Here is a 27,010-nt window from a genome sequence, read left to right as displayed (position 1 = left end):
GACAAAATTATAGATGTCTATACAAATCATGAAATGTTGAAACAAATAAATAAAAATACTATATGATATGAACATTCATAAATAAATATGATACATGGATTGAAATTCAACGCACCAATCAAAAACCAAGTAATTCTTTAGCAATTTTGATAGGTGAAAGTTACTTTTTAAGTGACAGATATTTCAATGGGTATTTCATATAATTTTTTAATTTACACACATTTTTTATTATACCCCCCTTTTATACCATATTTCATGACACGTTTAGCCTAATTATTCAATTTCAGTTTTATTTAATTGTGTCTGCTGCATTTTAAAATATATATTAATACGAGGATATTGTAAAAAATGTAAATATTTTAGTTTATGAAGTCAGATATCTCATTCTTTCCTTTACCCTTCAGCCTGTCATCCATCATGTAAGGAGTGCACAGGCCCCTCTCAGGCTGATTGTTCTGCCTGTCCGGCCCATGCCAGTCTCCATAACGGATACTGCCGTTCCAGCTGCCTTGAGGGCCAGTACCTGAACACTGAGAGCTACTGCAGTGGTGAGTGAAAACCTCCTCTGATCATCACCAATACATTGTCAAAATGCTTCCAAGTGACACCTTTGTTCTCAAGTCACTGCACCTGCTTTGATTTAAGGTGTCAAATGGCCACATTTAGCCCTTGAGGGGGATTTGGTGTTCAAAGAAAATCTCAGCTACTGAGGTAAAGTCAATGCCAAGAGCATGGATTTGGGAAGTGCATTGGTTCTTTTGTAGAATGTTCTCTGAGCTAGTGAAGGCATTCCCCCCCTCCCCCAATCTCAATCATACTAGGTCCAAACACATTTTTAAAACGGAAAGAACAAATTGCAATACACATTTTATATATTACAATTTAAACAGAATCATTTTATTTTTACTTGAAAAGTACTCATTACATTTACATCTTGCTGGACTTAAGTTACCTTTTCACTGCATCAGACAGAGGTCAATCATTATAAATGCAGTGTCCCACAGCGGCTGTGTAGAGTTCCGACCTTCTGGATAGGTGGTATTCCAGATCTGATTTGAGCTTCTAAATGCCTGCTACTTCTACAGATTGGACATTTATGAAATAAAAAAATATCATTCATGTTGCAAATATATATACTGTATAAAAACAAAAGGCTTTTGTAATTAAATGTGTACATCTCATTTATTTCTACAATTGCCTTCATATTTAAATCATATCTATATATTTCTGGTCCCTATTTGATGAATTATTATTGTTGTTGTTGTTGTTAGGCAACTGTGGCAGGGCGGAGGGCGGGGCCGGGTCGTGATCATACACACCCGGTCCCTTATCGGGCAAAATAAGCCTTCGAGAGGGATAAAGGCCGATGACAGACGGTGGTGCGTCGAGAGAGAGATAGTTTACAGATATGTCCGTCATGTGTGTGTTGTCTTTAAGTTTATCATTAAAACTATTATTTATATTGTCAAGCCGGTTCTCGCCTCCTCCTTTCCATTGATTCCTTTACACTGGTGCCGAAGCCCGTCGCGGAGTCCTCGACACTACCGTCCACCCAGGGGAGCGCCGCTGCCATCCACCCGGGGAGAGAGTAGACCGACCGCCCGGACGCAGTGAACGGTCGCCGGGGGTCGTGAGTCTGACTCCGTTCCGCCCGGGGAGAAGCGGCTGTCGTCCACCTGAGAGGGTGGAGGACTGATCAAGGACCATGCGACAAGTTGTGACATATGACGAGAGCGCACACTGCCTGAACGGATCAAGACCTGCTTGTCTCGAATCAGCAGGAGAAACCTCTGCAGGGCAAGGACTACAGCCAGGAACTCTAGGCAATTGATGTGCCAATGCAGCCGGGGCCCTGTCCAGGAGCCAGCGGCAGCGTGCCTGTTGCACATGGCGCCCCAACCCAGTTGAGAGGCGTCTGTGGTGACCACGACACGTCTGGCACCTGCTGTAGGGGGACTCCTGTCCTCAGAAAACAGTGGTCTGTCTGTCTGTTATTGGGTTCGATGAAGTAAGGGCTGTAGAAACCCTTCTTCATCTCGGCTGGAGGGACGCATCCTTGAGTCATGATCTCTGCCAGTAAAGTCTTTTTCGCTGCGTATGGAGGTGGAGGGAATACAGCTGAAACGAGGCGGGAGCCGGGCGAATTTAATCGCATAGCCGAGTCGGATGGTCTTAGCCAACCAACGCGACGGGTTGGACAGCGAAAGCCACGTGTCCAGACTCCACGCGAGGGGCACTAGAGGGACGATCACTTTTGACGTACCGGGTGGGGCTTTGTGGCGAGGGGAGGCAGAAGAGCGTCTCGAGGCTTGGGTGCTGAGAAAAGACTCAAAGCACTTACCTAGCTCCGCGCACCTGGCAGGGGGTGGAAGAAGTCCAGGAAAGACGTCTTCGTCAGTGCTGGCCTGCCGGGGCTGAGCAGTCGCAGGTCCGGAGATGAGGTGACTGCGTTCGGGGAGCCGGGACTGTAGGATTTTGGAGCCGAGGCGCCGTGAGAATGGCGCGCACCGGCTAGATGACCCAGGGAGTGGGAAAGTCGCTCTTTTATTGAGAATGTGGGTACCGCAGCCAGAAGGGGGTGCTGCAAAGGAAAATAAGGGAAACAATTCTCCTCCCAGCCCTCCACCGGGGACGAAGTGGTCTTGGTACCAGCTCCAGAGCGAACATCTGACTGCCCGGGTCATCCGTCTCAGGAGCTCTTAAGAGCTTTCTTGGTCCTGGAAAGTGTCCTGGAGACGGGGGACATGCGTCACCTGCGGGATGCTCGATGCTGGGGCTGAGAGCTTGGCCCTGGTTGAGGTGGAGCTGCCTGTTGTTTGACTGCCGGGGGACACCTTTGGTGGGCAGACGGGTCTCGGGGTGCGCTGGTTTGGCGACCGCGCAGCATGATGTGAGAAATCGCCTCCGCCTGCCTTTTCACCGACGAAAACTGCTGGGCGAAGTCGTCGACGGTGTCACCGAAGAGGCCGAGCTGGGACACGGGGGCGCTGAGAAAACGTGCCTTATCAATGTCGCGCATCTCGTCCATGTTTAGCCAGAGGTGGCGCTCCAGGGCCTGTGCTGTGACCTTTGTGGCTCTGAGAGCGTGGTCGGTGGCAGAACACATTTCCTGCAGCAAGTTGTGGTCGGGACTACCCAGGAGCAGGTCTTTGATTGCCTTGGCTTGGTGGACCTGCAGGAGAGCCATGGCATGCAGGGTGGAGGCGGCCTATACGGTGTCGCTGCAGGCTTTCGAGGTCAGTGATGACATCATCCTACAGGCTCTGGAGGGGAGTACCGGACAGTCTTGTGTCCACCTAGGGGACCTCCGTGTACCTGTGGACTGTCCTGCCGTCCAGGTTAGTGAGAGCGGACGAGAGTAGGGGTCGGTTCCGGGCAGTAAAAGGTGCACTGCAACCAGAGGTGGAAGTCATCCAAATATGGGCAGAGGGAGAGGATTATTCACTCTAATTACATATGGCCACCAGGAGATGACACTAATTACTTGACACAGATGCAATGACGGCTCAAATGACATAGGATGGAACTGAACGAGATCTCGTTACTCATGCCTGCATGCTTTGTAGAGAGAGCATACCTTTAGTCATTGTTGTATTTGATTGTATAATTATTTCTTAAAGGCTTTTGGACACATGGGGATTTTTTTTCGGACTGGGATAAATTACATTTGTAATGATATGACTTTTGATTTCTTTGTTGTATATAATAATTTAGCAAATAATTGTACACAGTTTCAGGTGACATGATTGGGAACAAAAACAGCGGTGCTACTTTATTTACACCCTGATATGTTATATATAATGTAAAATCAGAAAAATATTGTGGGTGTTTGATTTTTCAGCAGTTCTTAGGCTGAGAGTCTCATAATTTATAATAATCTATATCATTATAAAATGACACTCTATGTGAAACATCTGATGTCAACCTTTCTTAAAACTGTTGTAAACCTGTATATGATGCTTTGTATTGAGTGAACTTTGTGACTGATTAAACAGTAAATAGCTCTTAAATTGAAGTTTGCATATGGATATTGAAATAGATCAGGTTGGATTGGTTTATGTTAATAAACTGTATATTCTGCCTGGCTGCTGTTTAAGTGGTGGTGGAATAGTTCCGAAAGACTCTCTGACATTGAAATCTTAAAATATATGTGGACTATCTTAATAGCATGACATTTTCAAAGGCAAGAGCCAACAAGGATATGCACTAATACCTCATAGCCTGCATATTCTTAGTTGGCTTGGCAAATGGTTTTCATTGGTTAATGTGCATGCTTTATTATCTGTGCCCTCAGTGTTTTCATGGAAATGGAGGCAGTCTACTCTTAAAGCTGATAAGGATTGAGAGACGTTATACAGATGAAAAGACTGTTTATTTTTGCACCTTTAGGAATGTCATGATAAAAATCAGATGATCCCCCTTTTTATCTATCCCCTCTCCTCGTAGCTCACCTCTGTTTTCTAATTAATTAATTACTGAATTTAGCAGTAAGGCTACAGTATATTATAGTTAACAATAATTTGTGCTTTCTTTCTGTCTCTCTGCCTGTTCTTTGGTTCTCAGAGTGTGAGGAGGGATGCCAGCGGTGTGTGGCAGATCTGCATACTGGCTCTGGTACAGTGTGTTTGTGGTGTAAGGTTCCCAGGATGTTATTGCTTGGAGATCGCTGTGTACCGCAGTGCCCACCCAGACACTACCGGTGGCATGGAGCCTGCAAAAGTAGGTGTGAAGCTAAAAAGAGATGTGAATACAAAGTTAAAAAGTATGTTGTTACAACATTGCAAGACAATGAACTGTATTGAAGAAGTGATTGATTTAGTTCAATCAATTGAATGAAAAATAACGTATTTAAAAAATGTACTTGTCTCACACTTTGAATAAGCATATCATTTAGTTAATTTGACAAATTTTTTATAATCCATTTATAGTATAAGTTGAAATTAATGGGTTTATTCATACAAAAATGTAAATTCTGTCATCATTTACTTGCCCTCATAAATCACTTCTTCCATGGAACACAAAAGTCTATATTTAGCAGAGCTAATATGTTTAAGATGTTTCATCATCATGAACTTCATTATCATTAGTGGCATTATCTGACAACACTGATCATTTATCACATCACTCAACCTCATCTGGCTGTTTACCTCTGAGTCCTTTCAAAACAGTGTGCCACTTTATTTCAAGAATTCAGCTTTAGTATGTAGATATTATGTCATCCTACTTGATATCTCAATGTAATGCAGAACTCTTGTAGCTGGAGCCTCTGTTTTCATAACCCTGATGCAATTACCTGTGATGCTTTGAAAGTGGCTCCTCTGCTGACAGTGTAGATGAGACGGTGCATTTATTTTTATTTGGGAGTGTGATGTAGAGCTCAACTTTAATACAAATTTTTTTATGATGTTGATGTGTTCTATAAACTATTATGACCTTCCTTATTTGCCAGGCTGTCATGTGATTTCAAGGTAGTGCGTATGTGTGCAAATGTGTTTATATATGAGTGTGTGTATATCTGTAAAGACCATGTGCATCTGTATCTGTTAAAGGCAAAAGACCATTAATGGAACATACTTGCACTTTGCGATGCCAAGTGTGTTTGAGGTTATGAAGGTGATTTGTCAAGTTGATAGCACAATAAACTTTTCTAGATAGAAATTTCTTCACTGAACACAAGTACTGGGTTTCAGCTGTATTCCTTTTAGTCTTCTTTAATTTTAATACTATTGTGAAATGTAAATGTGCTTGGCAACAGTGTTGATGAAATTTCAAAGCTATATGATCCAATTGTTGCTCTCTTCTTAGATTTTAAAACAGCAATAACCAGAATCTGCGAAAACTGTCATCTATGTAAACCATCCTTATGGATCTTCTAAACATATTATTAGTGCTTGAACGATAAGAGTATTTAAGTGTCTGATATCAATATTTAGAGAATAGGGTGTCCGATGGCTTTTGTAATGCTACTCAATACAATTTAATGACAACAAATGAGATTGCTGAAATTAAGTACTTATTTCACAAAATTCACAAAACAAATAAATTTTAAATAGAAAACGTTAATTGCTGTTTGAGAAAGTTGTCGATAGTTTTCAGAACTGACACATGGGGAACTATCAATCGGCCAAGTTTGCACAGTTATCGCCTGAATGCCCGATAATCTTAAAATGGCCACATATGACAGATTAATCTGATATATCAATTTATCACTACATAATATTTACATCTCCAGTTTACTGTATATTTATAATTATTATAAATTGATTTGTGATTAAATAAACAGTGGAAGATGTAAATGAAGCTGTAAGCAGTTCAATGGAAAGGAGGAGGCAAGAACCGGCCTGATGATATAAACAATATTTTAATGATTAACTTAAACAAAAAGACAAACACACACACGACGGACATGTCCGTAAACGATCTCTCTCTCATCGCAGCACCATCCGCAGTTGGCCTTTATCCCTCTAGGAGGCTTAATTAGCCTGATAAGGGACCGGGTGTGTATAATCATGACCCAGCCCCGCCCTCCGCCCTGTCACATTCCTCCCTCGTTCTCTCAGGCAGGGAAGCCCCCAGCATGACGTCCACCCCCCCTCTTTCCCTGGGGGAGGGCGTGCCCTAAGCCCCGTCTGCTGGCAGGTCATCCCTGTCTACCTGGATGAGGGAGGGGACAAGGGGAGGGAAACAGAAATATAAAAAATGGGGGGGGGGGTACTTCCTGTAACAGTGTAGTACCCCTCAAAAAACACTGTAAAATTTAAATGAGAGGGGAAAGGCCAACGCGGATCGGCAGTGAGAGAGAGAGGAGAGAGAGATGAAAAAAACCACTTACTCGCCAGTTCTCCGATATGCCGTAGCTTGTTCCTCGGCCACTCCTCCACCCACTAACAGACAACAGCCACGCCTCTCCGGGCGGATCGGAGGCAGTCCTCCAGCCCCTGGCAGACGGAACGCCCTGCAGCGTTCTTGGGGAACAGAAGGGGTCTCCCCCGCCCCTGGCAGCAGTTCTCCCGCTCCAGGCAGTCGGCAGTGAGCCCCTCCCAGCTCGCGGTCGGTGGTCTCAGACCCCACCGCGTTTCAGCGGCCGGAAGGGGACTCCTCCACCCCTGGCAGTGGCCCTGACCGCTCAAGGTGGTCGGTTAGGAGCCCCTTCTCCCCTCGTGGTCGGCGGCCGTTCCTCCGCTTCCAGGCGGCCGGGCTCCTCCGTCCCCCTGCGGATGGCCTGCTCTGTTGGGGTGGATGGTAGTGGCGAGAACTCTACAACGGCGTATCCCTCCTCCTTCCTGGGTTTCGGCACCAGTGTAAAGCAGTTCAATGGAAAGGAGGAGGCGAGAACCGGTCTGATGATTTAAACAATATTTTAATGATTAACTTAAACAAAAGACAAACACACACACATGACGGACATGTCCATAAACAATCTCTTTCTGGTCACACCACCATCCACAATCAGCCTTTATCCCTCTCGGAAGCTTAATTAGCCTGATAAGAGACCGGGTGTGTATAATCACGACCCGGCCCCGCCCTCCGCCCTTTCACAGAAGCCTTACTCATCCCACCCTGACCAGGCCAGTTTCAGAGACTCTTATATACAAAATATAGGGTCAAAATTACCTGTAATCTCATCTTTATTCTGACTGCCCTGTGCCTGCATTCTCCAGAATGTCACTCATCCTGTGCGGAGTGCAGTGGGGATGGACTTTTCTCGTGTACTTCCTGTTTGGCCCCTGCTGTTCTGGCCCCATCAGGTCTCTGCAGCCATCGCTGTCCAACTGGTTACTACATGGATGTAAACAGGGTGTGCCAAAGTAAGTACAGCTTACTTTTAATGCAGTTTACCAGATACCATAATGTACCTAAACGTTACACATTGACTGTAATCTAGTTTACAGTATACTGCCATCTGCTAAATGTATACTATCTATCTGTCTATCTGTCAGTCTGTCTGTCTGTCTACTTTAACTTTCTTAACTATTGATTATATGATCATTTTGTGTTTTTAGAGTGTGACAGCCAGTGTCTGAGCTGTGAGATGGCTGGAGTGTGCACATCCTGTAGAGACCCGGCTAAAGTGCTTCTCTTTGGGGAGTGTCAGTATGAGAGCTGTGCTCATCAGTACTACCTCAACACCACCACACGTATATGCAGAGGTGAGTCTCAGCCCAGGTATGCTGCTCTGCACAGTGTTTCGTTTTTATTTCTATTTTATATAAAATTTGTCTTAATTTAGTTTAGTTTTCATTACTTTTCACAGTTTTTCTGTTAGTTTTAGTTTAGCTTTAGTTTTCTTAGTATTTTGTAGATTCAGTTTAGTTTTATTTTAGTTTCTTTTATGGCTGCCAAAGTTGAGCATTTTCTGGTGTAAATTATAATGTCACCAGGTTCATGTTTATTGTGGAGTGTAAATGTAGCAAATTTGATAAAATAGGATGAATATGGGTAAAGTGAAATTGAAGGACATTTAAGCTTGATTCACATAGTATCCATATGTATTTCCTTAACTGATTATAAATCAGACAAGGAACAACTGGAATACAATTAGTGCAATGGATTGGAAAACAGACATAACAGAGGAAGACACAAAACTTCAAACTAAGAGTCTCTTGTAAAGATCAAAATAAGAGTCATTGGGGGGAAAACACGAGAATGACGTGACATAAACAGTCAGAACAAAGAGGATGGGTTGTTTTTCTAATAAATGTCAAGTATCTCATTAAGTATTATCATAAAACAAGAAGAGGTGTCGTTATGGAGGATAATGTTATTTGGTAATGTTTTTTAGTGTTTTAGATATCGTGATTTGGTATTTGTGAGTGGGCTTAAAGCATCTCAGACCACATACGGCTTTCTTTCATTTTGTAGGGATTAAGAGAGGTGAGAGGAGATAGAAATAGAGATGCTTTTTCCCCTTGAATAATGTGCTGTTGTTGTGTCTGAGAGCGAGTGAGAGTGAAGGAGAAATACAGAAAGGCTGAGTGAATGTGTTTTGCAGGTATGTAAAGCTGTTTATCCCTGCAGGACAGTGAATGAAGGTTACCTTGACAACATTTGTAAAGAGAACATTAATGGAGTATGTTGTGGCTGTCTGTGTCTCTATGGATGGGCATGTAAAAGTGTGACACAGTCTGAATTACATTTGGACAAAAGGGATGTTTGAATGTTTTAAATGTTTGACAGGATTTTTTCAGTAAATGAGGGGAGAAATTTGAGGTTATGTGGATAGAGGAAAATAAGCAAGACTGTAATAGGGCTTTTTAATGAGCTGAGATGATTTAGATTTAAGTGAGTTCAAATAATATAAAATGGTCAGGTAAAACTCTCTTTAATAGAGGAAATGAGGAATGAGCAAATGTGTAATCAAATATTTTCTCTTTTCTCACTCTAATTTGATACAGTTCTTGTGAGTAAAAAATCCCTCATACTTACTTTTTTTATTATACAGATGCCACTCTCATGCTGAGAATTAATAGTTTCAATAGTTTTTCTAATGCTCTGCAAACACTGTCTCCTTGCCTTTTTTCTTTCTAATTTGCTCTTTTACACTGCTTCAATCTCATTCCAGTTTATCATATTTTCTTCTCATATCCCTTCCTCCCACACACCCTCTCTCTCAGAGTGTGACTGGAGCTGTAATGCATGCCGTGGGCCCCTGCACAGTGACTGTCTGCAGTGCATGGAGGGATACATCCTGCAGGATAGCATTTGTGTGCCTGGCTGCTCCCCAGGATTCTACCAGGATGCTGAGAGATGCCTGAGTCAGTGATCAACAAAAATAATCATTTTCGTTATGAAAGTCTCTCATGAGTCTAACCAATCAATTTTCCAGCTCAATACACTTTGAAATTTCAATCTCCCAATCGGTTGTCATAGTCGGGAGTGCCATTGAAGCCCCTGCTGTGTAGTGCCCACATCAGCCGCTGTGCTACTGCCAAAGTTTAATGGCACTTCAATGGATTTGTTATTTCAAATTAGACTAAAAGACAAGTTTATCAGTGTTGACGTAATTATAGACTGGATTGAAAGTGACGCTGGCACTTAGAATTCAATTATACATGTCATAGATTGAAATTAGAGGTTATATGGGTATATCAGTGGCCAATACCATTACTGATATGGAGCAGGGTGCCAGAAGGTCAGTAGGGTGCCAGACTGGAGCAGGGTGCCAGAAGGTCAGTATAAGGCAATATATTCAACACAATTTAAAGGTGCAGAATGTAAGATTCAGAAACCCTTGTTATTAATGACACCTGTGGCCATCAAGTGAACTGCAGCCAGCTACCTTTTGCTCGTGCTTGTGCTCACACTCAATAATGTTGTGAGCATCGACCAAAACAATGATATAATGTTTAAAGAGACTGAACGTGATTCACTGACATCATGCTGACAGATGAGGTAGCATAATTAAAATTATACAGTTATGATTGTTTTACTACAAACTTTGAGACTAAACTAAAACTACACCAGTGGAGGTGGTGTAGTGGTCTAAGCACATAACTGGTAATCTGGTAATCAGAAGGATGCTGGTTCAAGCTCCACAGCCACCACCATTGTGTCCTTGAGCAAGTCACTTAACTCCAGGTTGCTCCAGGGGGGATTGTCCCTGTAATAATTGCACTGTAAGTCGCTTTGGATAAAAGCGTCTGCCAAATGCATAAATGTAAATGTAAATGTAAAACTATTTATCAGCTAACATGTATTTCATAAGATGTACTACAATCAAGAAACCAGCGTATTTGCTTTATTCTGTATACCAGATATTTAGTATAAAGAGGAGATCGTTGAAATTAATTTAAAGTTACGAAGCAAGGTAGCTTGCAATTCATCAGCATTAGCAGGCAAAATAATTTTATCTAAAATTACACAGATCAATCCTTATGGCACTATATTTCACATTCTTTGCAATTATGTAAGTTTACCTGTCCAATACAAAGAATGCCAGTTCAGGGTCTGTTTTGATCCCCAAAAAGGAACCAAGGTCCCTCCAGGAATCAAATGCCCTGCTGATGTTCACTCTAGTTTTCGTTCGAACACGATCACGTTTCCGCTTAACCAGATGGGATTCAGTAGATACATGTTTTATTTTATTTGTTTTTTTGGCTTACTCAGAGTTTGTGTAGGAGTCGGTGTTGTGCAGGGAGCCGGACATTTGCTGGATTCCATCTCTAAGATAACGTTACCTAGTGTTGCAGTTTGTTGTCGCTATTGAATTGAGGAAGAGAAGGACTGAGGCAAGGCTCTTGGGAGCATGCATAAATGTCACATCCTTTGAATTTTCCCGGCAAAAGCGTCCCACTCCCTTCACGTGAAAATCTGTCTACAGGCTTTAATAGGCAACTTAGGAAGTCCGGGAAGGGCTCATTTTTTAAGTTGCGTTACAAGCCCTTCACACATTGGCAAATAAAAGGTGAATATTAAATGAAAATTGTTACATACTGCACCTTTAATGATAGCCAGGGTTGGGAAATACATGTAAGGGGATTACGTATTTAAAATACAAAATATAAGTAACAGATTCCACTACAGTTACAATTTAAATCATTAGTAATTCAAATACAGTTACATTTCAAATAGTATTTTGATTGCTGAAGAGATTACTTTGCATTTTATTGTCATTCGTTTAATTTAATATTTAGTCCTTTCAGATGAAAACATTTATACATATAAATGATGCAATCAAAAGTGCATTTGAACAGCGGTGAAACACTTTCTTATGATGTGTTACATTCATACGAGCAGACAGAGAAGTAAGTTTGAAGTAATTTTGTAGCAGAAGAAATAGAAATAAACCTTGTGTACATTGTCAGCTTTACGCTAAGCCAAAATGCTATTTCTAGCCATTTTACATGCACATGTTACCAGGCATGATCATATTTTTTATCAAGAAAATTCACGTTGGGTCATAATTTCTTTTTTCTAATAAGACCTTTGATATTAGGGCAAAAATCATATTCTTGATAATAATTTTTGTATTGTTTTCCTGTAAAAATATCTAAAAATCCTAAGAAACAACACTGCATAAGATATTTAGGTTTTTCAGAGAATGTATTTTTAACATGTGTATTTTGTCTTACTGTATTGGCAGAGATTTTATTGTCAATACAAGTGAAAAAATCTTCCAGTACTGAAGAGGTAATTCAAAGTATTTAGAATACGTTACTGACCTTGAGTAATCTAACGGAATTTTACATCATGTATTCTGTAATTTGTTGTGAAATACATTTCAAAAGTAACCCTCCCAACCCTGATGATAGCAAGTGCTATCTACTGTAGACAAAATTGCTGAAATTAAATATTTAGTCAAAATTCACTAATACAAACTAAAAACAGAAATTGTTTATTATCTGGCATTAACTTGGAATGAATACTTCTATTGGTACAGTTACCGACTGATAATGATAATCTCAGAATGGCCAAATATTGACCATTTAATCGGCCTGGGCGATACATCTATCATCAATAATTTAAATGACCTTACATTTATGGCATCTAGTATTTAAAAGTTGACTAGTTAACCCTCTGAAATTTACTGAGTAAGCAGAATACAACAGAGAAACTTAATTCCATTATAGCTATAAAGTAAACATTGACAGAGTATGATTTATTTTGTAAAAAAAAAAAAATGGCTGTAAACTGTGCCTTAATTAGTATCTCTAAAAAGTAAGACTTACTATCTAGATTACTATCTTAGATCACTTTCCTATCTATAATAAATGTCTATCTATATAAATCTTGATCCCATATTCAACATTAATTTCATTTTGTGTCTTAAATCTTTTTCTGTCTCTATGCACAGGCTGTGATGAACATTGTGAACAGTGCCAGGCCATTGGCCGATGCCAACAGTGCCAGCTGCCGTATGCCGTGCTGAAAGGGCACTGCGTGCTGGAATGTGGCAAACATCACTTTCTAGATGACTCCACTCGTCAGTGCACTGGTGAGTGCTGTGAATTTCATCACTGTTCTGAAAGAGTGATTGTGACATTTTATAGTGGTCATTTTGGCCTGCTTACCGACCTGCTGATTTTAAAGCAGCCCTATGGTGTCACACCTGAATGTGATGACAGATTGTTTGCTGTTATTCCTCAGCATGCTCATCTGGTTGTTTGGAGTGTTTAAGTGTTGGTGATTGTCGCGTCTGTTCTGAGAATCTGTTCCTGAAGGACAGCCAATGCATCCCAGACTGTGGTCATGGATACTATGCTGATCGAAAAACCAGAGCCTGTCATGGTAAATGGGATCTTCTACATCACATATCTGCCAAAAATAAGATTCATTTGTAAAACTGGATGTTTACAAACCTCACCTTTAGACTCATGGCCAGCATAATTGTTGCAATGCTTTTAATTTGCAATAAATACTGTACAATGTTTTCTATGTTTTTAAATGTTTAATAAGTTTACATGGGTTTTTGTGGTCAAAATTCAGACAAACATTCTCACGTTATTATGTATTGTACAGTAGTCATAAACCTATATAATGGCCAGGCTGATTAACCAGACATGATTTGGCCATTTTGACCCCTGTCTGCTTGACAGAAGAGTACCTCCTTCTTGTGTCTGTCCCAAAATCTTCTAATATCCTTGTCAATGGATAATGAATGGACAATGGATAATAAACTATTTCTGTTTTCACACATTTGAATGAATTTGTACTGTGAGTTCAAAACGGTATATTTGTATGTCTCAATTGTATGACAATATTGTTGAAACAAATTGTATTTAGGGTAAATCACATGTACATAAGCATTATGTTGGCCATCAGCTACCCTGCTCTTTAGTTATTTGCACTGACCATTGAAAAATCCTCATCGATTGACAATTTCTATTTTGAATAAAGGAGTGTCTGTTAATAAAATCCCAACCACTTCTTTTTCTACAGCAAACAGCCGCGCTCCATCCCTATACATCAATGGCTCGCTGCTGGTTCCTTTTGGTGGAGTTAAGCCTCTGGACCAGGCACTCCTGTCAATCAAGGATGCAGACAGCCATTCAGAGAGCATGCTGATCCAGCTTCTTCAGCTGCCCAATAACGGCCACCTCGTGATCCTGGAGAATGATAGAGTGAGGACACTGGCCAGAGACGATACTTTCACATTCACTCAGCTCAAACGCAGAGCAGTGCGCTTTATTCACGACAAAGACCAGACCAAGTGAGTGTGTGTTTGTGTTTTAAGTGCATATTAAGTGAAAGTGCATCTTAATATGCAGAGACAACTATATTTTAAGGAAGGAATTCATTGCTTGATTTCCCTGAAGTTTAGAAACAAAGTCTCTGTGGCTCTATCAAAACATAGCTCTGTTTGTTTGAGCATCCTGACCAGGACTACATCGAATTATTAGTCTCAGCATAAGACAGCACACCCATGGACTGCCCACAGTCCATCCCCTAATGTCTGATGCACATAGCACACAAAACTTGAAAACACTTTCTCGATCACTCGTGATCAAATCTGCGCAAAGCGCAAATCTGATTGGCTGGTTCAATGGAACTGCCGTGAGAAGACTCACATAGGAAGAGTTTTGTTCAAATGGTTCCGCTTTGATCGAATGATCGGTTTTGAGGACGAAATAATCACAGAATTTGCCCAAGATTGCCTGAGAATTGACATAAAATCTTTTAAAGATATTCAGAGTTTTGTTTGAGGCACATAGCAGAAAGTAAAGCAGATATCCACGAGCAGAGTTGCATTTTTTGCTTTGTTTACTTGGTTATGTCTCTGAAATTCTTTAAAATTAGATTTTCTGATCAGTACTTAGACTCTAAATACGTTTTCTGCTATTCTCTTGTGTGTTTTCTGTGAAATCGCTTTCAGAGACTCACACGCTATTATATAAATAATGTTTGCCCCATGTCAGTATTTTATTATGGTATGATATGTCTCTGGTAACCCTGGCTAAAAGATAAGTCTTTAGTCTAGACATAAACTGAGTGTGTCTGAGTCCCAAACAGTGCTAGGAAGACTATTACATATTAGGAGCCAAATAGGAAAAGGATCTTCTTTAAACACCCCATAATGACAAAACTGACACTTAAAATTTCAGTTAGATGGCTTTTTCTGTCTAAATGGCTGGTTCTTGGCCAATTGAAGCCAGACCTATGCCATATTCAAACTAAAGTATTACTGGTTCAACCAGTGATGTGGATATAGGGTGGGGCTATCTATTTTTCCAACCAATGGCAGATGGGGTGATTATTCAGGATACCATTATGTCCTGGATATGTCATTACGTTTGCAATGATGCAAGAAGCACAGAAATTACACACTACACCTTTAAATTCACCCAATAAATGCTTTCAAACACTGACATATACCAACCCACAGACTGAGCCTAGGGATTAAGCTGTCTTGTAAGAGAATGCATGCTTGTAAGAGGGTGGTGTGTGTTTTCCTTAGCATTTAAGCAGCAATCCCATGTATTTATGAAATAGATGATATATGGTAGTCTCAAATCATCTAAGTAATACTGTTTACACACTGTTCGCAGTTCATGTAAAATATTTAATTTCTCATCCCCTGAAATATGTTAGTGAGATGACTCCATTCCTCATTCCTGTGTCACATCTCTGTGTAGACAGCTAGGTTTAAGATATTAGTTGATGTTCATACACGGAAAATATCTAAAGAGATGATTTGCAGCATGTGATGTTTTTATTGAGACTACTGTTTGTGTAAATGTGTTATGTGTGTGTGTGCTGGTGATGGACTGATTGTGAGCAGTGTGTGCAGTCATTAGCTTTAATTATCTCGGTGAAGTTGCTGAGGCGTTTGACAGGACACACACACTCTCTTTCACACACCCCACAGTGTTCTTAAGCCACAGCACATGCAGCAGTCACTAAGTTAGGCTGACTGCTGACCTTCACATTTCTCTAAACTTTCTCTCAGTTTTTTTTTTCTTTCTCTCTTTTTTGGCTCCTTTTCCTTCAGCTGTGTGCTTTAATTAAGAAGTAATCTGTGTTCCCTCACACTTCCTCTACCTTTTTATCCCTCAAATGTGTCATTTTTTTTTGTCTTTATCATTCCTCTTTAAAAGCCACTCTGACTTTTTCTCATTTTATTCTCACACAGAGTAGAGTAATGCCAATTTTTTTAACTTTTTTTTCTTCTCAGAGTTGGGCAGTTCACGTTAAGGGCAGCAGATCCTCAGCTGTTCTCTCAGCCACAGACTGTTCCTGTGCAAGCTGTCTCCCAGCAGGTACGTACTGTATACACACACGCACGCCTTTGGTAAGAACAGTGAGTAATGGGGCTTCATTCTGTAGTCACAAAATCATTTAAAACAATAAAAAAGGAGGCGTTGGACAACTATTAGACTGACATATTTATAGGCCAGGCTGTTTAATCAGTTCCTTTTTTTAATTATTATTGACCAATATCTGTGTCCACTTGGCCAATAGACTGCAGCATTTGGGTTCTGAAATATAAAATCCCATTCATTTTCTCAATTCATTTTTGACAATAACTTACAAACCTTATAAAAGATCCACCAGTCAGATAATTGTGGCCAACCAAACAAGCTCTGAAGCGACCACCACATCATAAACGTTGATTGACACTATAGCTGATCTCCTACCTTTCTTTCTTTGCCCCCCTCTCTCTCTCTCTCTCTCTCTCTCTCTCTCTCTGTTGCTCATTCTTCTGCACTGCAGCATTTTATTACACTTCCTAGATAAAATCTCCATAGTGCGGCCTGTGTCTCAATGTCTGACCTCCACACACACACACACAAACACACACGCAGGCACACACACACACACACACACACACACACACACACACAGAAACTTGAGCTCTCTAACAGGAATCTAATGGATGTCATTACAACAAATAACACCCAAAATACATTCCCTTCCCTCATGGGCTGATTACAGCAACTCAAGAAGATAGGGCACTTACTCTTTCTACTGTTGAGCAAGCATTTCTACAGTAACTGAAATATAGAGAATGGATCTTAAGAGAGAGAGAGAGAGAGAGACTATATTTAAGAGAGAGAGAAAAAAACAGCAATAATATCACATCTAGAAAAGTTTCTTGTCTTCTCTGTCTTCGGTGTATGGTGGTAAACAACAGTAGTCTGATTCTTTCCACAGTTCTGCATAGAGGAACTTTGCAACAACAATCTAATTGTAAAAGTCAATTAATTTAGGTGAAAAGTAAATATTGTATAATTGTGTGTGACACATAACGTCTAGGTTACTATTGTAACCTCTGTTCCCTAATGGAGGGAACGAGACGTTGTGTCGAAGAAGCGACACTAGGAGTCTCTTTTGAGAGCCTCGTTCATCTCTGAACTTAAGAAAAGGCCAATGAGAAATTGGCAGAGAGAATTTGCATGTGCCGCCCCCGGACATACGGGTATAAAGGGAGGGAAATGCTTCTGTCCATTCAGGATTTTGCCCTGAGGAGACGAGAATTTGCCCTGAGGAGCCGTAACAGTGGCTCGGTTCAGCGACGCGGCCGGGAGGACACAACGTCTCGTTCCCTCCATCAGGGAACGGAGGTTACAATATTAACCTAGACGTTCCCGGTATGTCGCTCACTTCGACGTTGTGTCGAAGAAGCGACACTAGTGGTCCATATTTAATCATGCCATTCAATGAACTGTGTACGTGCGCTGCTGACGCAGGTGCCAAAGCGACAGGCTGTGTCAGACTGCACGTACCATTCCCCAACACCCCATAAATTCATCATAACATTCTAGTTCCCTACACCCCAATATGGGGGGAACAAGCACGCACTGGACACAGCAACGAAGGGCCTGGGTCTGCCTCCTCCCGGTATAGCACTTGCAGGTTCACTACCTGGTCCCTGAAGGGAGTCGTAGGAACCTTGGGCACGTAGCCTGGTCGCGGGCAGTGCAAGGTTTCTCGGGAGGCGAACAGGTCTACCTTTGCCTTGCTGAACCATTCCCAAATCAGCTGGACCGACTGGGGTTGGAGCCTTCACTCTCCGCTGGGCATACCTTGTTGTGACAGCATGTCCGCTGCCACATTGAGGCTGCCCGGGATGTGAGTGGCACGCAGTGACTTGAGTCACGGCTGGCTCCAAAGGAGGAACTGGTGGGCGAGTTGTGACATGTGACGGGAGCGCAACTCTAGGCAGTTATGTGCCCTTAACGCCCTTTCCAGAGGCCAGCGGCTAAGTCAAAGTCAAAGTTTATTTATAAAGCACTTTTAAAAACAGCAAGTGTTTGACAAAGTGCTGTACACTTAAATCCTATATTACTGCTACAAACGATCAATGACACAAAAAATAAAAACAATTAAACAAAAGCAATAAAACAACTCTCACATAGCGTCAAATGCCAAACTATAATAATAGGTTTTAAGACTAGATTTAAAAGCAGCAAGTGTCTGAGCCTGTCTGATGTACAAGGGCAAATTGTTCCAAAGCTTTGGTCCAGCTACTGCAAATGCTCTTTCGCCCCTGCTCTTCAGCTTAACCCGAGGGACAACTAAAAGCAAATGGTCAGCAGACCTAAGCGCTCTTGGCGGCGCATACTGCTTGATCAGTTCAGACAGATACTTTGGTGCAAGACCATAAAGAGATTTGAAAACAAACATCAAAATCTTAAAATTAATCCTAAAATGGACAGGCAACCAGTGAAGAGAGGAGAGAATAGGGGTAATGTGTTCCCGATTTCGTGTACCCGTCAACATGCGAGCTGCTGCATTCTGGACCCTCTGCAGTCTGGAGAGAGAGGCCTGACTAATGCCTACATAGAGGCCATTACAATAGTCCAGACGCGATGAGATAAAAATATGAAGCAGTCTTTGAAAGTCTATAAAAGACAGGAAAGATTTAACCTTGGTGAGTTGTCTCAATTGGAAAAAACTAGACTTAACTACTAAGTTAATCTGTTTATCCAATTTAAAATCACAGTCCATAATCACACCCAAATTCTTAACATATGGTTTCACTAGTGTATTCAATTCCCCAAGATCCACCTGTAAGTATTCATAAGTGCCACCCGGCGTGAACAGCATGACTTCTGTTTTTCTTTCATTAAAACTTAGGAAATTCAGTGCCATCCAGGCCTTAATTTCCTCAAGACACTGTAATAGAGGCGCTAACGTATGAGTGTCTCTCCTTTTCAAAGGCAGATAAATTTGCGTGTCATCTGCATAACAATGAAAAGAAATGCCAAACTTCCTGAAAATGTGTCCCAGAGGGAGCAAATGCAAAGCAAACAAAATAGGCCTCAAAATGGAGCCCTGGGGGACCCCACACGTAAAAGAAGCCGTTGAGGATGCAAATTCTCCAAGGCGAACTGAGATAGTTCTTTCAGACAAATATGATTTAAACCATGCCAACGCAGTACCCTCAATACCAACACATTTTTCTAAGCGTGTAACCATGGTCTTATGGTCTATGGTATCAAATGCAGCAGACAGATCCAGTAAAATTAGGATCGCACAGTTCCCCGAGTCAGTAGTAAGTGACAAATCGTTAGAAACCTTCAACAGTGCAGTTTCCGTACTATGCTGGGACTTAAAACCAGACTGAATCACTTCATGGATATCATGTAGATCTAGGAATGCATTCAATTGTCCAAATACAACCTTCTCCAGTAATTTAGACAGAAACAAAAGTTTCGAGATAGGTCTAAAATTAGCAAAGACTGTGGGATCCAGGTTAGATTTCTTGATTACTGGTTCCACTAATGCATGTTTAAAAGAGTTAGGTACGACTCCCGAGGCCAGGCTGCTATTAATAATCGCAAGTACAGTAGGACCAATAGCATCAAGTGAGTCTTTTAGAAGACGTGGAGGAACAATATCCATGCAACAGGAGGATAATTTCATTTCAACAAAAAACTCCCTCAGAGAGACAAGAGACACCGGCACAAACTGATCAAAAACAGCAGTGCGCTCAGAGGAAACGGATAAAAAAGTCAAAGGGGGGGATATATTAGATCTAATAGCCTCAATCTTATCAATAAAAAAGTCGGCAGAAGGCTCTAAACAAGCATCTTGGGGAGTGTTCAGAATAGCATTAATAGTACTGAACAGCACAGCTGGCTTATGGGAATTGTTACAGAGAACATTAGAGAGATACTTTGATTTCTCTAATCTAACAGTTTTTTGATATTTAGACAAATTGTACTGTAAAATATCAAATGAGATCTGTAATTTAGCCTTCTTCCAGCGGCGTTCCGCCCTTCTGCATTCCAGCCTTATGGCTCGTGTAGTAGCATTCAGCCACGGTTGAACTCAAATTTTTTCACGAATCGTCCTGAAAGGGGCAACTGTATCCAAAATATTTTGACAAGTTAAAAAGAACGATGTAGTTAGTTCTTCGGTATTAAGCCCACATGCCGGCATTGAATAATCAACTTAATTTGCATTAAAAGCTTCAGAAAATAATTGAGCAGTTGAAGGGTTAATCGCCCGACAGCGACGTTGAGGAACAGTCACTTTGGAATCACGAGAAATACATATTTCAAATAAAACAGGCAAATGATCAGAAAAAGTGGCATCACAGACTTCGATGTTACTAATAGGCAAGCCATATGTCAAAACCAAATCTAGTGTGTGACCACATGTATGTGTGGGACTAACGACAAACTGGGTTAAGTTAAAGGACTCCACAAGATTTAAAAAAGCTGTGGCCAAAGGCCTGGCGGGACAGCACACATGGATATTAAAGTCCCCCACAATTAAAACCCAGTCATATTTAGTCATGATTCCAGCTAAAAAATCCGAAAAATCATCAATAAAGTCCTTGTTATATTTGGGTGGAGGATAAACAACAGTGCATAACACAGGATAACTCAGACTTAATTCAAAAACACTCAGTTCAAAACTGGAGTAGGGGGAAGATGGCAGACGCCTACAATTTAAATGTTCTTTAAAAATAGTTGCTACTCCGCCTCCTCGTCCCGTGAGCCGTGGAGAGTTAAAATAGGTACAGTTCAGAGGTAAAACTTCAGAAAAAACACTTGACTCACCAACACCGATCCAGGTCTCAGTCACACACAACATGTCCAAGTCCTTGGATGTAAAAAAGTCATTCAAAATGAAGGATTTGTTAGCTAGTGATCTAGCATTCACCAAGGCTAACCTCACTGAAATTGAGTCTTTCAATGACTGTGATTCACGGGCCAAAGACCGATGGAGAGTTGCGTCCACACCTCTTTTACAATGGGATGCCCGATAAATTCTGACCGGAGGCTCTTTATCCACATCCACATCAGTCACAGGTACCAACCACCTATACGCGGGATCCCCAAACCGTCTAAGCGCGTACCGACGGCAATCCACGCCAAGATCTCCAAAAATCCAGCGAGGATCGGCATTCGGAAACAGGGTCATCAAAGTTTTTATATTTATTAACAGACCACCTCGTTTGCCACGGCGTCTGAACCGCTTTTTCCTCTTGAGACAGCATGGGGTTCGGCAGAGATAGGCAGGTAATCCACAGAGGAACGGTGGGGGGGGGGTGAATTGTTTGTTCCACCCCCGTTCACAATATAGATCAGCGTATTATCCAAAGCCGATCTAATACTAAAAAGTGTTTGGCGATCGTACACTAATAGAGAGTTTGTAATTTTTAAAAAGTCAATAAAAACAAGACAAATATCCATACAACCATGAGCAGCAGACGGCTAGCCACACACACTGGAGCCATCTTATTCTTCCAAAATGCCCGTTGTGCCCGTTGCACAAGGCACCTCAACCCTGTTTGGAGGCATCTGTGGTGACCAGAACACATCGGGACACTGGCTGTAAAGGACTCCAGTCCTGAGATGGGCATGGCGCCGCGGCACACACCCTGCCTGCCGCCAGACTTTCAAACCCAGGATGAGCCAGTAGTCGAGGTAGTTGAGTATGCGAACACCCGCTTCCCTTAGCGGGGCAAGGGCTGCCTCTGCCACCTTCGTAAAGACGTGAGGGGACAGGGACATGCCAAAGGGGAGGACCTTGTACTGATACGCCTGGCCGCCGAACACGAACCATAGAACCGTGGGCGAGGTCGGTCGCTGAGCGCCGCACAGACCCGAGGAACCAATCATCCAGCTGCGAAGGCTGTGGGGAGGGCGGAGGGTTCCAGTCCAGCCCCACGCTGACAGCAGCCTGGGCTAGCATGTCAGCCATCTGGGTGTCAGCCTCTGACTGGGCGTGCTGACACGAGGGTCGCAGCCCAATCGAGTCTTCCGCATCAGATGCCGGAACACTCTCCGATGCAGCGCGAGCTCATCATCCAGCTCGGAGGGCTCAAGAGGATAGGCAGACTGCCTGTGAGGCGAGCCGCTGTCACCCCGAGCCCGGGCGGAAGTCAACGAGCGTGTTGGGGGGCGGGTGGTTCATGGGGATGCACCTAGCAAAACCGAGCCCACTGCCATCCCCAAATCGCCTGCATCGCCAGCCGGGTCATCCTCAATCCAGTGGGAAGAAGGAGCGAGGCAGGGGGCGGCTGGAGTGGCGTTCCTTTTTAGGAAGAAAAGCCACTCCGCAATGTTGCCATGGTAAGGTTCTCGCAGTGAGAACACGAACCATCCACAAATGCTGCCTCAGTGTGATCGCGGTCCAGACACACAGGCAGTGCCTGTGACCGTCAAGAGCGGAGAGAACTTGACCGCATCAAGGAACTACACGGGCGGAAGGGCATCTTTATAAAGATGTGTCCTGAATAGGATGTTCAACGCCACTGTGTATTGCTCTTTTAGAGAAATAAACTCTTTTAAGAAAATATTCTGTTTTAGAAAAGTACTGTCGAAGCACCCAGGGGCAAAACTGCACTGCCGTGCAGAGAAGGACAAACCCGCTGATATGCGCCATTGTAACCCGCACAAGAAGAGACAGTCACAATGTATAGTCAAACTGCGTTTATTGCAGGCAAAGCAAAAGTACAAATAGGGCAAATCCAGAAGAGAGTGGTCAAGGGGAGCGTAAGGTCGAAGCCGGGGAATCAGGATATGGCAACGGGGCAAAACTACAAAAGAGTGGTCGAGGAAAGCGTAAGGTCGAAGCCGGGGAAGTCAGAATAGCAGAACGGGTAAACAAGCGAGTTGAATAGACAGGGGAGCTAGGGGAACACTAGAGCTGGCAAAGTGAAGGGGTAAACTAAACAATAACCAACAAGAGTGAAACGAAAGGGTTGTGATATATATAGGGGAGAAAACGAGCGGTGCAGGTGAAACGAATAACCAGGTGATTGGGACAAGTACAGGTGAAACTAATACTCTGGTGAATGGGAGCGTGCATGAGAGCCAGAGGGGGTGATTGGGAGTGAGCGTGTGAGCTCGGGAGCGAGCCTGTGAGCTCGATGAAGCCGGGAGAACTAGAGGAGCGGGGTTCGTTACAGTACTCCCCCTCTGCTACTGGACGGCTCCGGACGGCCGCTTCGGTTGCGAGGAGCGCGACCTCTGGGAAGCGGTCGTGGGACGATCGGGATGTTGGCGATGGTAGTTTAGCTTGAGAGCCTGGTCCAGGACATCTCTCGATTGTACCCACGACTGTTCCTCAGGTCTGTAGCCCTCCCAGTCGACCAGATACTGCAACTTCGCCACCCGGCGTCGGGAGTCTAGCAAGGCCCGGACCGTATAGGCGGGTTGACCACCGACATCGAGTGGTGGAGGGGTGTTTGGGCTGCCGTGGGCGAGAATATGGGGCTATAGAACACGGGCTTCAAAAGGAAACATGAAACACAGGACAAATTTTGTAGCGGGGTGGCAAAAGTAATTGGTAAGTGACTGGGTTAATACGTTTAATAATTTTAAAAGGGCCGACATACTTGGGGCTTAGCTTCTTACACGGAGGCGGAGGCGGATGTCTCGGTCGAGAGCCAAACCCGTTGGCCCGGATGGAACAGGGGTGCAGGACGGCGTCGGCGGTCTGCCTTATCCTTCTGGGTCTGGGTGGAGCGTTGAATCCGGTCATGGGTGGCTCTCCAGACCTGGGCACATCTTCGGGCCCAGGCATCCACCGCCGGAACGTCACTGGGATCCGCTTCCCACGGGAAAAGGGGTGGTTGGTAGCCCAGGATGCACTGGAAAGGGGTAAGACCAGTAGAAGAGCTGACCAGGCTGTTCTGGGCGTATTCGGCCCAGGGGAGATAGGTGTGCCAGCTGCCTTGGGTCTGGGCACAGTAGACTCGTAGGTACCTGCCAATCTCCTGGTTGAGATGCTCGGTCTGGCCATTGGTCTGGGGTGGTATCCCGAGGAGAAGTTGAGTTGGATACCCAGTCTGTCACTGAAGGCCCGCCAGAAGCGAGACGTGAACTGGGTACCCGATCCGAGTGATCTCCTCGGGAATACCGAGTTTCGGAAGATGTGGGTGATCATGTGGTCGGCCAGTTGTGTCGCGTTGGGTAACCCGGGTAGGGGAATCAGGCGGCACATTTTGGAGAAACAGTCTATTACCACAAGGATCTCGGTCCGGCCGTCGGAGGGGGGCAAGTCGGTAATAAAGTCCATGGCGATGTGGGACCATGGTCGGTCAGGGATAGGTAACGGTTGGAGGAGTCCTGTGGGAAGGTGATGAGGTGTTTTGGACTGGGCACAGACCGGACACGAGAGGACGTAGTCGTGGACGTCATCCTTGAGCGAGGGCCACCAAAATCTCCTAGCAAGGAGCTCGGTAGTACGGGTAATCCCCGGGTGGCCAGAACAGAGGGAAGTGTGAACCCATTGCATGAGCTGGGGGCAAATACTGGTGGGTACATACATCCTGTTGGGGGGCATTTGAGGAGGCGTGGGCTCGTCGCCTTGAGCCTGCAGGATGGCCTCCGTCAGTTCCCACCTAACGGTGCTGACGACGGGAGGATTGTCCGACCGGTTCTGAGCCATGTCAAGAGCGAGAGGAGCTTGATGTTCTGGGGCCGGAACATTTACATTTACATTTTGCAGGCGGCTTCTAGAGCCACGTGAGTATTACAGGACGATCCCAGACGACCTGGAGTTAAGTGCCTTGCTCAGGACACAATGGTGATGTTCGTGGGTCAGCCAGTGAGCTCGATAAAGTGACAGAAAAGTTAAAGCGGTAAAGAACATCGCCCACCTGGCCTGTCGAGGGTTCAACCTCTTGGTACTCCAGGTTCTTATGGTCGGTGAAAACGACGAAAGGGAACCTAGAGCCCTCCAACCAGTGACGCCACTCCTCCAGGGCTAGCTTGATGGCCAGCAGCTCTCTATTCCCAACGTCGTAGTTCTGTTCGGGGGAGGACAGTTTATGGGAATAGAAAGTGCAAGGGTATAGTTTGGCGGGAGTCCCGTAAGGTTGGGAGAGTACAGCTCCCACCCCTACCTCTGAGGCATCCACCTCTACCACGAACGGCAGAGTGGGGTCGGGTTGTTGGAGAACTGGGGAGGCTGTAAAGGCCTCCTTTAGGGCCTGGAAGGCCTGCTGGGCGGGTGTGTTCCAAGTGAGGAACTTCGGGTTGCCTCGGGTCAGGGACGTGAGGGGTGCGGCGATCTTGCCGAAGTTTCTAATAAAACGCCGGTAGTAGTTGGCGAAACCCAGGAATCGTTGGAGTTCTTTGAGCGTGCTGGGCACGGGCCAGGACAGGACTGCAGCAACCTTGTCGGTCTCCATCTCAATAGTTCCAGCAGATAAGACGTAGCCCAAGAAGGAGACGGAGGGGCGGTGAAAGGCACACTTCTCTGCCTTCACGTACAGGTCGTGTTCTCGCAGTCTCTGTAACACTCTCGAGACGTGAACGGTGTGTTCAGAGAGTGTGGAGGAGTAAATTAAAAGGTTGTCGATGTAGACGACGAGGAAGAGGTCTAGCATGTCCCAGAAGACGTCGTTCATGAATGACTGGAACACCGAGGGGGAGTTGGTGAGGCCGTACGGCATCACCAAGTACTCGTAGTGCCCCCTGGTGGTGATGAACGCCGTCTTCCACTCGTCTCCCTTGCGGATGCGTACAAGGTTGTACGCGCTCCTGAGGTCGAGCTTAGTAAAGATCTTAGCCTTACTGACCTGCTCGAGGGACGGTTGGATGAGAGGCAGGGGGTAGGCGAACTTCACCGTAGCCTTATTTAGGGCCCGGTAATCGATGCAGGGGCGAAGCCCGCCGTCCTTCTTGCCCTCGAAAAAGAAGCCGGACACCACCGGGGAGGTGGACGGCCGAATGATGCCTAGACTGAGCGCCTCGTCGATGTAGTCCTCCATGGCTTTGGTTTCGGGTAGCGTTAAGGGGTACATTCGGCTCTTAGGGAGTGGGGACCCCAGAAGGAGATCGATGGCACAGTCCACACTGCGATGTGGGGGAGACTAACCTGGGTCTTCTCGAACACATCAGCGTAGGAGGAGTACTCAGGAGGGATGGAGACAGGAGACTTCACTTCGGGGCTCTCTACGGAGGTGGAGGACACCGGAAGGGAAATACAATGTGACAAACAGTGGTCGGTCCAGCGCAACAGCTCCCCCGTGCGCCAGGAAATGTGGGGGTCATGAAGCGCTAACCAGGGGTGGCCTAAAACCACAGGGTCTCTAGGTGAGTGCACTATAAAAAACTGGATGAGCTCCGTGTGAAACAAGCCCACCTGACGGGACAATGGCATGGTCCGGAAGGAAATGAGACCCGATCCGATGGGTGCCCCATCTAGAGAGTTAACTCTGAGAGGTGGCACGACCGGACTGAGTGGGATGGATAGTTTCTGGACCAAGCCATCATCTAAAAAATTTCCCGCTGCCCCGGAATCCACTAGGGCTGGGGTAGAAAAAGAGACATTGTTAAAACTCAACATTACCGGGAGGCAGACGTTCTCACCTGGCTTTTGGAGAGAGAACGCCGGGGACCGGCTGGGCATGAGTCAATTCGGTGACCCGGGGTGCCACAGCATAGGCAGAGGCTCTGTGTCAACCATCTAGCTCGTTCTGCCTGGGTTAGTGGAGCGCGACCAAGTTGCATGGGTTCGGATTTGGAAGAGCACTCGGGAGAAACGAGTTTAGGTGAGTTGAGACCTGTAGCAGGCTCTTGGACGACAGAGGGGCTCCGACAAGCACGGTCGCGAAGCAGGTTATCCACTGTGTTGGAGAGCTGAATATAGTTCTCCAGCG

At 44.3% G+C, this 27,010-nt stretch overlaps 1 protein-coding gene across 1 annotated transcript in view; it reads left to right on the top strand.

Annotated features, from left to right (window-relative positions):
- The window catches only part of LOC127629694 (extracellular matrix organizing protein FRAS1-like), a 221,840-nt gene that overhangs the window by 113,469 nt on the left and 81,361 nt on the right, over positions 1 to 27,010 (top strand). The window contains exons 19-27 of the mRNA XM_052106916.1: positions 405 to 548; positions 4,564 to 4,719; positions 7,662 to 7,808; positions 8,004 to 8,150; positions 9,615 to 9,755; positions 12,794 to 12,934; positions 13,087 to 13,227; positions 13,879 to 14,149; positions 16,112 to 16,196. Coding sequence (XP_051962876.1) covers positions 405 to 548; positions 4,564 to 4,719; positions 7,662 to 7,808; positions 8,004 to 8,150; positions 9,615 to 9,755; positions 12,794 to 12,934; positions 13,087 to 13,227; positions 13,879 to 14,149; positions 16,112 to 16,196 — 1,373 coding nt within the window. The remainder of the gene's footprint in view (positions 1 to 404; positions 549 to 4,563; positions 4,720 to 7,661; positions 7,809 to 8,003; positions 8,151 to 9,614; positions 9,756 to 12,793; positions 12,935 to 13,086; positions 13,228 to 13,878; positions 14,150 to 16,111; positions 16,197 to 27,010) is intronic.

The sequence above is a fragment of the Xyrauchen texanus genome, chromosome 3 (genome assembly GCF_025860055.1).
Source record: "Xyrauchen texanus isolate HMW12.3.18 chromosome 3, RBS_HiC_50CHRs, whole genome shotgun sequence".
NCBI lineage: Eukaryota > Metazoa > Chordata > Actinopteri > Cypriniformes > Catostomidae > Xyrauchen > Xyrauchen texanus.
This window is presented reverse-complemented; position numbering and strand designations above follow the sequence as displayed.